The sequence below is a fragment of the Oncorhynchus gorbuscha genome, linkage group LG04, assembly GCF_021184085.1.
Source record: "Oncorhynchus gorbuscha isolate QuinsamMale2020 ecotype Even-year linkage group LG04, OgorEven_v1.0, whole genome shotgun sequence".
Classification (NCBI taxonomy): Eukaryota; Metazoa; Chordata; class Actinopteri; order Salmoniformes; family Salmonidae; genus Oncorhynchus; species Oncorhynchus gorbuscha.
This window is the reverse complement of record NC_060176.1, coordinates 80,931,024-80,943,523: the sequence shown is the minus strand read 5'-3', so window position 1 is coordinate 80,943,523 and position 12,500 is coordinate 80,931,024. Positions and strand designations below refer to the sequence as shown.

The 12,500-nt window shown below is 47.8% G+C and overlaps 2 protein-coding genes across 5 annotated transcripts in view; one reads left to right on the top strand and one right to left on the bottom strand.

The window, feature by feature from the left end:
* LOC124034708 (BMP-2-inducible protein kinase-like) overlaps positions 1-12,500 on the top strand; it is a 478,039-nt gene that overhangs the window by 208,914 nt on the left and 256,625 nt on the right. The window lies entirely within an intron of this gene.
* LOC124034709 (ras-GEF domain-containing family member 1B-A-like) overlaps positions 1-12,500 on the bottom strand; it is a 158,129-nt gene that overhangs the window by 25,706 nt on the left and 119,923 nt on the right. For both annotated transcript variants that reach the window (XM_046348187.1, XM_046348188.1), the window contains 4 exons: positions 5,912-6,124; positions 4,913-4,987; positions 3,250-3,345; positions 2,141-2,243 (listed from right to left, as the gene is read on the bottom strand). In XM_046348187.1, coding sequence (XP_046204143.1) covers positions 2,141-2,243; positions 3,250-3,345; positions 4,913-4,987; positions 5,912-6,124 — 487 coding nt within the window. The remainder of the gene's footprint in view (positions 1-2,140; positions 2,244-3,249; positions 3,346-4,912; positions 4,988-5,911; positions 6,125-12,500) is intronic.

The window sequence follows — 12,500 nt, the reverse complement described above, 5'->3', positions numbered from 1 at the left end:
CTCTGCTTCCCATATGGTAATCACTCTGCTTCCCCTTCCAACACTCTGCTTCCCATATGGTAACCACTCTGCTTCCCATATGGTAATCACTCTGCTTCCCATATGGTAATCACTCTGCTTCCCATATGGTAATCACTCTGCTTCCCTTCTCATATCCAACTCTGCTTCTGGTAATCTTCCCCATATGGTAATCACTTCCCATATGCACTCTCCCCCTTAACACTCTGCTTCCCATATGGTAATCACTGGTAATCTGCTTCCCATATGGTAATCACTCTGCTTCCCATATGGTAATCACTCTGCTTCCCCTTCCAACACTCTGCTTCCCATATGGTAACCACTCTACTTCCCATATGGTAATCACTCTGCTTCCCATATGGTAATCACTCTGCTTCCCATATGGTAATCGCTCTGCGTCCCATATGGTAATCGCTCTGCTTCCCCTTCCAACACTCTGCTTCCCATATGGTAACCACTCTACTTCCCATATGGTAATCACTCTGCTTCCCATATGGTAATCACTCTGCTTCCCATATGGTAATCGCTCTGCTTCCCATATGGTAATCACTCTGCTTCCCCTTCCAACACTATGCTTCCCATATGGTAACCACTCTACTTCCCATATGGTAATCACTCTGCTTCCCATATGGTAATCACTCTGCTTCCCATATGGTAATCACTCTGCTTCCCATATGGTAATCACTCTGCTTCCCATATGGTAATCACTCTGCTTCCCATATGGTAATCACTCTGCTTCCCATATGGTAATCACTCTGCTTCCCCTTCCAACACTATGCTTCCCATATGGTAATCACTTCCCATATGGTAATCTTCTTCCATATGGTAATCACTCTGCTTCCCATATTCCAACACTCTGCTTCCCATATGGTAATCACTTCTGCTTTTCCCATATGGTAATCACTCTGCTTCCCATATGGTAACCACTCTGCTTCCCATATGGTAATCACTTCCCATATGGTAATCTTCCCATATGGTAATCACTCTGCTTCCCATATGGTAATCACTCTGCTTCCCATTCCAACACTATGCTTCCCATATGGTAATCACTCTGCTTCCCATATGGTAATCACTCTGCTTCCCATATGGTAATCACTATGCTTCCCCTTCCAACACTATGCTTCCCATATGGTAATCACTCTGCTTCCCATATGGTAATCACTATGCTTCCCATATGGTAATCACTATGCTTCCCATATGGTAAATCAGGTGTGTGTGAGTGCATATGTATTCAGGAGGACATATTTTCCCAGGGTCCTGTTTGTCTTTCCTTTTTATAACCCTCTGACCCTGTAATATCTCCCTATGGGTCCCTGGAGACCCAGGGGCTCTGCCTGTGGCTTCATCTCCGGGGAGAGAGGGGCTTGGGACTCCTTGGGCCTCCACCCTCCCTCCACCCAGCCGTTCCTCCCTCCCACCATCCCCTTTTGCCTTCCCTCTCTTACCAATACCCTCTCTCCCTCCCTCCTTCCCTCTCCTGCCAATACCCTCCCTCCATCCTTCCCTCTCTGGTCAGTGCTGACCATCTGTCTATATGGGTGTTTGTGTAGGACTTCTCAGCTGCCCCTCCTCTCATCATCCACCCCCTCCTCCCGAACCTCAAGGCCTGACCAGCTGCCCTCTTCCCTGGCCACTCAGGACCCCCCCCCCTGTACCCCGTCGGCTGGCTCTGGCCGCCAAAAGCCTGGGGCAAGGACCCCAAACTAACCCAGACTTTTGTGCCTGGACCCTGGGGAAGGTCACAAGCTGGAGTCGAAGATAGATCGGGACGCATTAGAGCCAATCTGTTCAAGATTATCAATTGAAGCCTGAAGTTACACTTTCTGTTCAGGTCAAGGACAATTTCTATGGCCGAATGTGTTACTTTTTGGGGGGGAAGTATTCCTATATTTGAAAGACTTTTTAAAGTGAATAAATAAAACAGTGATTTTGGTTTTAGGTGAAGGCTGTTATAGGGTTTAGGAAGGTACAAAGTCTCGCTGTAATGCAGATTGCATTTACTAATCGGATTTCCTGACTGTCGACAAAAAGCCTTTTGTGTTTAGAGCAAGTGAGCCGGTGAGTGAGTTGCCACAAGGTCGGGGTGCAAAAGCACAACAACAACAACAACAACAACACTTACAGATAATGGCCATGAGGGAGTTGAAGTTGCCGATGTTGAAGCATTCCCGCGCCACGTCGATGAAGAACTCCATGACTCGCGCTCGCTGCTTCTTCTTGACGGGCTGTCAACAACATCAACAAGACAACAGCGAAAAACAAGTCAACAACAGCGAAAGATCTACCCAACCCTTCACCACTCAGATCTACCCAACCCTTCACCACTCAGATCTACCCAACCCTTCACCACTCAGATCTACCCAACCCTTCACCACTCAGATCTACCCAACCCTTCACCACTCAGATCTACCCAACCCCTCACATCTACCCAATCCCTCACCTCTCAGATCTACCCAACCCCTCACCCCTCAGATCTACCCAACCCCTCACCCCTCAGATCTACCCAATCCCTCACCTCTCAGATCTACCCAACCCTTCACCACTCAGATCTACCCAACCCTTCACCACTCAGATCTACCCAACCCTTCACCACTCAGATCTACCCAACCCTTCACCACTCAGATCTACCCAACCCTTCACCACTCAGATCTACCCAACCCCTCACCACTCAGATCTACCCAATCCCTCACCACTCAGATCTACCCAACCCTTCACCACTCAGATCTACCCAACCCTTCACCACTCAGATCTACCCAACCCTTCACCACTCAGATCTACCCAACCCTTCACCACTCAGATCTACCCAACCCCTCACCCCTCAGATCTACCCAATCCCTCACCTCTCAGATCTACCCAACCCTTCACCACTCAGATCTACCCAACCCCTCAGATCTACCCAACCACTCACCACTCAGATCTACCCAACCATTCACCACTCAGATCTACCCAACCCTTCACCACTCAGATCTACCCAATCCCTCACCTCTCAGATCTACCCAACCCTTCACCAGTCCGATCTACCCAACCACTCCGATCTACCCAACCACTCCGATCTACCCAACCACTCCGATCTACCCAACCACTCCGATCTACCCAACCACTCCGATCTACCCAACCACTCCGATCTACCCAACCACTCCGATCTACCCAACCACTCCGATCTACCCAACCACTCCGATCTACCCAACCACTCCGATCTACCCAACCACTCAGATCTACCCAACCACTCACCATGCAGATCTCTGTGGCCACCAGGAAGCTGAGTCTGTTGAACCACTGTACATATGCCTCCAGGCTACTAGCCTTCTTCTGGTCGCTGAAACAGCTCTGTAGCAAAAAAGACATACCATTTAATTAGCGTAGTATAGATACCATTTCATTAGCACCAGTAGCATAGCATTTAATTAGCACCAATAGCAAAACATTGAATTAGCATAGTATAGATAACATTGAATTAGCACCAGTAGCATAGCATTTAATTAGCATAGTATAGATACCATTTAATTAGCACCAGTAGCATAGCATTGAATTAGCACCAGTAGCATAGCATTTAATTAGCATAGTATAGATACCATTTAATTAGCACCAGTAGCATAGCATTTAATTAGCACCAGTAGCATAGCATTTAATTAGCACCAGTAGCATAGCATTTCATTACCATTACTTAGCTCATTGCTAATTGGGTATTTTGTCAATTACAAAATTAGTAATACAGTTTGACAAACAGCAGTTATATTTATATATTTAAAAATGTGAACCTAGCTCCCCAGATGGGTGTTTAGGCTTTATAGTTGTCTTTGTAATTAGACTATTGCAGACTTTGGCACTATGAGTCACACCGTCAGGGTGTTAGCGAGCTATTCACATTATTTAGCGGAGCTGAATGATTATAAATACCTTACATTCCTTTAGCTTTACGCATTTCTCCTCTCTCCCTCACACAATGGCCAAAAGTGGCCAACACACAGACCCACACCCCTTTGGAAGTGGATATAGAGGGGTAGCCCAAGGCACACACAAAAAAAAAATGGACGCCAAAATAGCCCCAGAAAACACCCGTTGCCTAGCAGCCGAACGCTGGCGAGCACGCGCACACAAAACAAAACCCTCGTGGCGGCTGTTTTGTGGCCAAGTGGTTGCATGGCGATACATTGCAGACAGACAGATGGATGTTTAACAGAACAGGAAGAGGGACAGCAGATATTTGGTCTACTACTACTGGGGATTTATTTATTTATTTAACCTTTATTTAACCGGGCAAGTCAATTAAGAACAAATTCTTATTTTCAATGACGGCCTGGGAACAGTGGGTTAACTGCCTGTTCAGGGGCAGAACGACAGATTTGTACCTTGTCAGCTCGGGGGTTTGAATTTGCAACCTTTCGGCTGCTAGTCCAACACTCTAACCACTAGGCTACTGTCTGCATTATCACACCATGGGGTTCTATCTGCATTATCACACCACAGGGTTCTGTCTGCATTATCAACCCACGGGGTTCTGTCTGCATTATCAACCCACGGGGTTCTGTCTGCATTATCAACCCACCACAGGGTTTTATCTACATTATCACAGGGTTATTTCCGCATTATCACAGGGTTATTACTGCATTATCACAGGGTTATTTCTGCATTATCACAGGGTTATTACTGCATTATCACATGGTTATTTCTGCATTATCACAGGGTTATTTCGGCATTATCACATGGTTATTTCTGCATTATCACGGGGTTCTATCTGCATTATCGCGGGGTTCTATCTGCATTATCACAGGGTTATATTCCTGCATTATCACAGGGTTTTATCTGCCTTATCACACCACAGGGTTCTAGCCAACTGTAGCCTGTTCCATAACATACCAGTGACCTCTTGTAGATAAGCATGCAGACTCATTACCTTATCATTGTCCAGAAGGTCTTTCTTCTCAAAAGCCTGGATAAATTCCTCTGGCTCGATGTTGCTCAGTCTCTCCTGAAAAGGGAAAAGCAACTCTCAATAAATTCCATCTTTCTTTGAATGCGTTCAGTCAGGTTGATGACGTTAATAAACGTTTACATCCCCCTTGTAAATATGAAGCTGTTATGATGCAGGCTACAGCAGAGAAAAACATAGCTGATGACAAGTAGCAATATGTACAACAGTATCTCTCACCAGTTCACATGTCCACATACCTTTGGTCATGTAGTGTGTGTGAGTGAGTTGCTCTGTCTGTCTGTCTGTCTGTCTGTCTGTCTGTCTGTCTGTCTGTCTGTCTGTCTGTCTGTCTGTCTGTCTGTCTGTCTGTCTGTCTGTCTGTCTGTCTGTCTGTCTGTCTGTCTGTCTGTCTGTCTGTCTGTCTGTCTGTCTGTCTGTCTGTCTGTCTGTCTGTCTGTCTGTCTGTCTGTCTGTCTCTGTCTGTCTGTCTGTCTGTCTGTCTGTCTGTCTGTCTGTCTGTCTGTCTCTGTCTGTCTGTCTGTCTGTCTGTCTGTCTCTGTCTGTCTGTCTCTGTCTGTCTGTCTGTCTGTCTGTCTGTCTGTCTGTCTGTCTGTCTGTCTGTCTGTCTGTCTGTCTGTCTGTCTGTCTGTCTGTCTGTCTGTCTGTCTGTCTGTCTGTCTGTCTGTCTGTCTGTCTGTCTGTCTGTCTGTCTGTCTGTCTGTCTGTCTGTCTGTCTGTCTGTCTGTCTGTCTGTCTGTCTGTCTGTCTGTCTGTCTGTCTGTCTGTCTGTCTGTCTGTCTGTCTGTCTGTCTGTCTGTCTGTCTGTCTGTCTGTCTGTCTGTCTGTCTGTCTGTCTGTCTGTCTGTCTGTCTGTCTGTCTGTCTGTCTGTCTGTCTGTCTGTCTGTCTGTCTGTCTGTCTGTCTGTCTGTCTGTCTGTCTGTCTGTCTGTCTGTCTGTCTGTCTGTCTGTCTGTCTCTCACCAGTTCTATGTGAGTGAGTTGCTGGGCCATGGTGAAGGGGTCATTGCAGATGGACAGCATGTCCCTCTGGATGGCCTGAGGCTTGGCCTTGAGCACGGTCAGTCTGTCTGTAGCCGTAGCATTGATCTTGACCAGGGCTTCCTCGTACTGGCTCAGAGTAGTCAGCTTCCTGATTAGGACCTGAATCATCTGGTGAACCACCTTCCTGTACAGCTGGAGGGAGGGATGGAGGGAGAGAGATAGAGAGAGAGATGGAGGGAGGGATGGAGGGAGGGAGAAGGATGGTGGGAGAGAGATGGAGGGAGAGAGAGGGATGGAGGGAGGGAGGGAGAGGAAGAGGGAGAAGGATGAGGGAGAGGGAGGAAGGGAGAGGGGGATGGAAGGAGAGAGATGGAAGGAGAGAGATGGAGGGAGAGGAAGAGGGAGGAAGGGATGGAGAGAGAGGAGAGAGATGGAGGGAGGAAGAGATGGAGGGAGGGGGATGGAGGCAGAGCGATGGGGGAGAGGGATGAGGGAGAGCAATGGAGGGAGAGAGATGGAGGAAGGAAGCAAGGAAGGGATGGAGGGATGGAGGGAGGGAGAGGAGAGGGATGGAGGGAGGGAGGAAGGGATGGAGGGAGGGAGGAAGGGGAGAGAGATGGTGGGAGGGAGAGGAGAGGGATGGAGGGAGGGAGAGGAGAGGGATGTAGGGAGGGAGGGAGAAAGGGATGGAGGGAGGGAGGGAGAAAGGGATGGAGGGAGGGAGGGAGAAAGGGATGGAGGGAGAGGAAGAGGGATGAGGGAGGGATGGAGGGAGAAGGAGGGATGGGGGATGAGGGAGAGAGATGGAGGGAGAAGAAGAGGGATGGAGGGAGGGAGAGGAAGAGGGGGAGGGTGAGGAAGAGGGACAGAGGGTGAGGAAGAGGGATGGAAAAAGAGGAAGAGGAATGTAGGGAGGAAGACAGGAAGTCAGTTTCATTGAGTTCACGGGCATGTTGTGCATTAAATATAGTAACTATAGAGCTGGAAGGAGGAATGAAGGGTGTGTGGAGAGACTATTATCACGGCCCCTTTCCATCCCGCTGGTATGAGGTTGAAGAAAAGAGAAGGAGGCTTTCTGTGACCACATCCCGTCTCCCTCCACCTCCTGTCTGCCAATTCAAGCCAAGGGAAACTACAGTAGGTTCTGCAAACACAAGTTCAGTTCAGCAGAGGGCCAGACCAGCGTGGGAAAGCAGCACTTTTCTCAAAAAAAATAACTTTCCTTCAAACTGTATGTGTGTTGTTGTCCACCCAGAAATTCAACTCATCTGTCCCCCCCCTTTTCTGAAGCATCGCTGCTGAGACACTGTAATGGTCAATCTGTTGGCATTCCTCAACGTGTAGCTTTTCTTTTCATTCAACACAACATTTGTAAACAACTACAGATGAGCAGCTTCTAAGTGCAGTTTGGACAATGCAAGACTAACCTGATCCCAGATCTGATGCTGTTCTCTTGCTCTGGTCACGACAATGATGATGGGAATTGGCAAGACAGCACAAACAGATCTGGGATCAGGCTAGTGGTCGAGCAAGACACCAGAGAGACGGTCTCGGGTCGGGGCACTTCAAAGTATCCTGCCATCTGGTGAGTCTTCTGTCCTCCACAGACATGGGGGTTAAGGGAAGGGGGCTCTGTCTGGCTATAATTAGAAACTATTCCTGGAGATACCGGGCTGACATTTCCACACAGCGGGAGCTACTTGTGACAAATGGTGCTGTTGAACAGGGGGAGGTGGGGGGGAGGCTAAGCCTTCTTCTATGCCTCCACCACCCTCAACTCTGGTATCTGAGAAGGGAACAGACGGTCAGGCCGACAATCACTCCCCCCCTCTCTTCTTTTTCCTGGCTTTGTGACATCACTTCCTGGTGAGGACCACCTGACCAGTGCCAGAAGGTTCTCTTTGTTATGGAATCAGACAGCTTAGCTCAGAGAGACAGAGAGACAGAGAGACAGAGAGACAGAGAGACAGAGAGACAGAGAGACAGAGAGACAGAGAGACAGACAGAGAGAGAGAGAGACTGACAGACAGACAGAGAGAGAGTGACAGAGAGAGACTGACAGACAGAGAGAGTGACAGAGAGAGACTGACACACAGAGAGAGAGAGCGAGAGAGAGAGAGAGAGAGAGACTGACAGACAGAGAGAGTGCCAGAGAGAGAGAGAGACTGACAGACAGAGAGAGAGAGAGACTGACAGACAGACAGACAGACAGAGAGAGTGACAGAGAGAGACTGACAGACAGAGAGAGTGACAGAGAGAGAGAGAGACTGACAGACAGAGAGAGAGAGAGACTGACAGACAGACAGACAGAGAGAGTGACAGAGAGAGACTGACAGACAGAGAGAGAGTGACAGACAGAGAGAGTGACAGACAGACAGAGAGAGAGAGAGACAGACAGACAGACAGACAGACTGACAGACAGAGAGAGTGACAGACAGACAGACAGAGATAGGAAGTGACTGACAGACAGACTGACAGAGAGCAGACAGAGAGAGAGAAAGAGAGAGAGAGAGAGAGAGAGAGAGAGAGAGAGAGAGAGAGAGAGAGAGAGAGAGAGAGACTGAGACAGTGCAGGAATATCATACTCCCCATTACATGCTAACCTCCACGGTGTCGTAGCCGTCTATTTACCACCTCAAACCCATGCAGGCTCTAAGACCGCACTCAACCAGCTGTATAAGGCCATGAGAACATTAGGGATGGAACTGGAACATTGGGGAACAAATAAGAACATATTCTTATTTTCAATGACGGCCTAGGAACAGTGGGTTAACTGGTCTAGGAACAGTGGGTTAACTGGTCTAGGAACAGTGGGTTAACTGGTCTAGGAACAGTGGGTTAACTGGTCTAGGAACAGTGGGTTAACTGGTCTAGGAACAGTGGGTTAACTGGTCTAGGAACAGTGGGTTAACTGGTCTAGGAACAGTGGGTTAACTGGTCTAGGAACAGTGGGTTAACTGGTCTAGGAACAGTGGGTTAACTGGTCTAGGAACAGTGGGTTAACTGGTCTAGGAACAGTGGGTTAACTGGTCTAGGAACAGTGGGTTAACTGGTCTAGGAACAGTGGGTTAACTGGTCTAGGAACAGTGGGTTAACTGGTCTAGGAACAGTGGGTTAACTGGTCTAGGAACAGTGGGGTTAACTGGTCTAGGAACAGTGGGGTTAACTGGTCTAGGAACAGTGGGTTAACTGGTCTAGGAACAGTGGGTTAACTGGTCTAGGAACAGTGGGTTAACTGGTCTAGGAACAGTGGGTTAACTGGTCTAGGAACAGTGGGGTTAACTGGTCTAGGAACAGAGGGTTAACTGGTCTAGGAACAGTGGGGTTAACTGGTCTAGGAACAGTGGGGTTAACTGGTCTAGGAACAGTGGGGTTAACTGGTCTAGGAACAGTGGGTTAACTGGTCTAGGAACAGTGGGGTTAACTGGTCTAGGAACAGAGGGTTAACTGGTCTAGGAACAGTGGGGTTAACTGGTCTAGGAACAGTGGGGTTAACTGGTCTAGGAACAGTGGGTTAACTGGTCTAGGAACAGTGGGTTAACTGGTCTAGGAACAGTGGGTTAACTGGTCTAGGAACAGTGGGTTAACTGGTCTAGGAACAGTGGGTTAACTGGTCTAGGAACAGTGGGTTAACTGGTCTAGGAACAGTGGGGTTAACTGGTCTAGGAACAGAGGGTTAACTGGTCTAGGAACAGTGGGGTTAACTGGTCTAGGAACAGTGGGGTTAACTGGTCTAGGAACAGTGGGGTTAACTGGTCTAGGAACAGTGGGTTAACTGGTCTAGGAACAGTGGGGTTAACTGGTCTAGAACAGAGGGTTAACTGGTCTAGGAACAGTGGGGTTAACTGGTCTAGGAACAGTGGGGTTAACTGGTCTAGGAACAGAGGGTTAACTGGTCTAGGAACAGTGGGTTAACTGGTCTAGGAACAGTGGGTTAACTGGTCTAGGAACAGTGGGGTTAACTGGTCTAGGAACAGAGGGTTAACTGGTCTAGGAACAGTGGGGTTAACTGGTCTAGGAACAGTGGGTTAACTGGTCTAGGAACAGAGGGTTAACTGGTCTAGGAACAGAGGGTTAACTGGTCTAGGAACAGTGGGGTTAACTGGTCTAGGAACAGTGGGTTAACTGGTCTAGGAACAGTGGGTTAACTGGTCTAGGAACAGAGGGTTAACTGGTCTAGGAACAGAGGGTTAACTGGTCTAGGAACAGTGGGGTTAACTGGTCTAGGAACAGTGGGGTTAACTGGTCTAGGAACAGTGGGTTAACTGGTCTAGGAACAGTGGGTTAACTGGTCTAGGAACAGTGGGTTAACTGGTCTAGGAACAGTGGGTTCACTGGTCTAGGAACAGTGGGTTCACTGGTCTAGGAACAGTGGGTTCACTGGTCTAGGAACAGTGGGTTCACTGGTCTAGGAACAGTGGGTTCACTGGTCTAGGAACAGTGGGTTCACTGGTCTAGGAACAGTGGGTTCACTGGTCTAGGAACAGTGGGTTCACTGGTCTAGGAACAGTGGGTTCACTGGTCTAGGAACAGTGGGTTCACTGGTCTAGGAACAGTGGGTTCACTGCCTGTTCAGGGACAGAACGACAGATTTGTACCTTGTCAGCTCGGGGGTTTGAACTTGCAACCTTCCGGTTACTAGACCAACGCTCTAACCACTAGGCTACCCTGCCGCCCCAAAGGAATAGAACATTAGGGATAGAACATTAGGGATAGAACATTAGGGATAGAACATTAGGGATAGAACATTAGGGATAGAACATTAGGGATAGAACATTAGGGATAGAACATTAGGGATAGAACATTAGGGATAGAACGTCAGGGATAGAACGTCAGGGATAGAACGTCAGGGATAGAACGTCAGGGATAGAACGTCAGGGATAGAACGTAGAACATTAGGGATAGAACATTAGGGATATAACATTGGGGACAGAACTAGAACATTGGGGACAGAACTAGAACATTGGGGACAGAACTAGAACATTGGTGATAGAACATTAGGGACGGAACTAGAACATTGGTGATAGAACATTAGGGACGGAACTAGAACATTGGGGATAGAACTGGAACATTAGGGACGGAACTAGAACATTGGTGATAGAACATTAGGGACGAACTAGAACATTGGGGATAGAACTGGAACATTAGGGACGGAACTAGAACATTGGGGATAGAACTGGAACATTAGGGACGGAACTAGAACATTGGGGATAGAACTGGAACATTAGGGACGGAACTAGAACATTGGGGATAGAACTGGAACATTAGGGACGGAACTAGAACATTGGGGATAGAACTAGAACATTAGGGACGGAACTAGAACATTGGGGATAGAACTGGAACATTAGGGACGGAACTAGAACATTGGGGATAGAACTGGAACATTAGGGACGGAACTAGAACATTGGGGATAGAACTGGAACATTAGGGACGGAACTAGAACATTGGGGATAGAACTAGAACATTAGGGACGGAACTAGAACATTGGTGATAGAACATTAGGGACGGAACTAGAACATTGGGGATAGAACTAGAACATTAGGGACGGAACTAGAACATTGGTGATAGAACATTAGGGACGGAACTAGAACATTGGGGATAGAACTGGAACATTAGGGACGGAACTAGAACATTGGGGATAGAACATTAGGGACGGAACTAGAACATTGGGGATAGAACATTAGGGACGGAACTAGAACATTGGGGATAGAACATTAGGGACGGAACTAGAACATTGGGGATAGAACTGGAACATTAGGGACGGAACTAGAACATTGGGGATAGAACTGGAACATTAGGGACGGAACTAGAACATTGGGGATAGAACTGGAACATTAGGGACGGAACTAGAACATTGGGGATAGAACATTAGGGACGGAACTAGAACATTGGGGATAGAACTGGAACATTAGGGACGGAACTAGAACATTGGGGATAGAACTGGAACATTAGGGACGGAACTAGAACATTGGGGATAGAACTGGAACATTAGGGACGGAACTAGAACATTGGGGATAGAACTAGAACATTAGGGACGGAACTAGAACATTGGGGATAGAACTGGAACATTAGGGACGGAACTAGAACATTGGGGATAGAACTAGAACATTAGGGACGGAACTAGAACATTGGGGATAGAACTGGAACATTAGGGACGGAACTAGAACATTGGGGATAGAACATTAGGGACGGAACTAGAACATTAGGGATATAACATTAGGGATAGAACATTAGGGATAGAACATTAGGGATAGAACATTAGGGATAGAACATTGGGGATAGAACATTGGGGACAGAACTAGAACATTGGGGACGGAACTGGAACATTGGGGACAGAACGTTGGGAGCCAGGCACGTAACCACTGTAAACCAGTGAATAGGTGTTGGAAGGGAACAGATTTTGCCTGCCAAGACTACAGGAAGTACCCAGTGTTCCAGTCCCGTCCCCAATGGTGAAAAACCATCCATCTTAACGCAGAGCTACAGGTCCATGATGAGAAAGAGACAAAAAGAGATGGCTTAGCTAAGTTAATGAAGCAGGGACACGTTGATCTGGGTTAGCAGTATC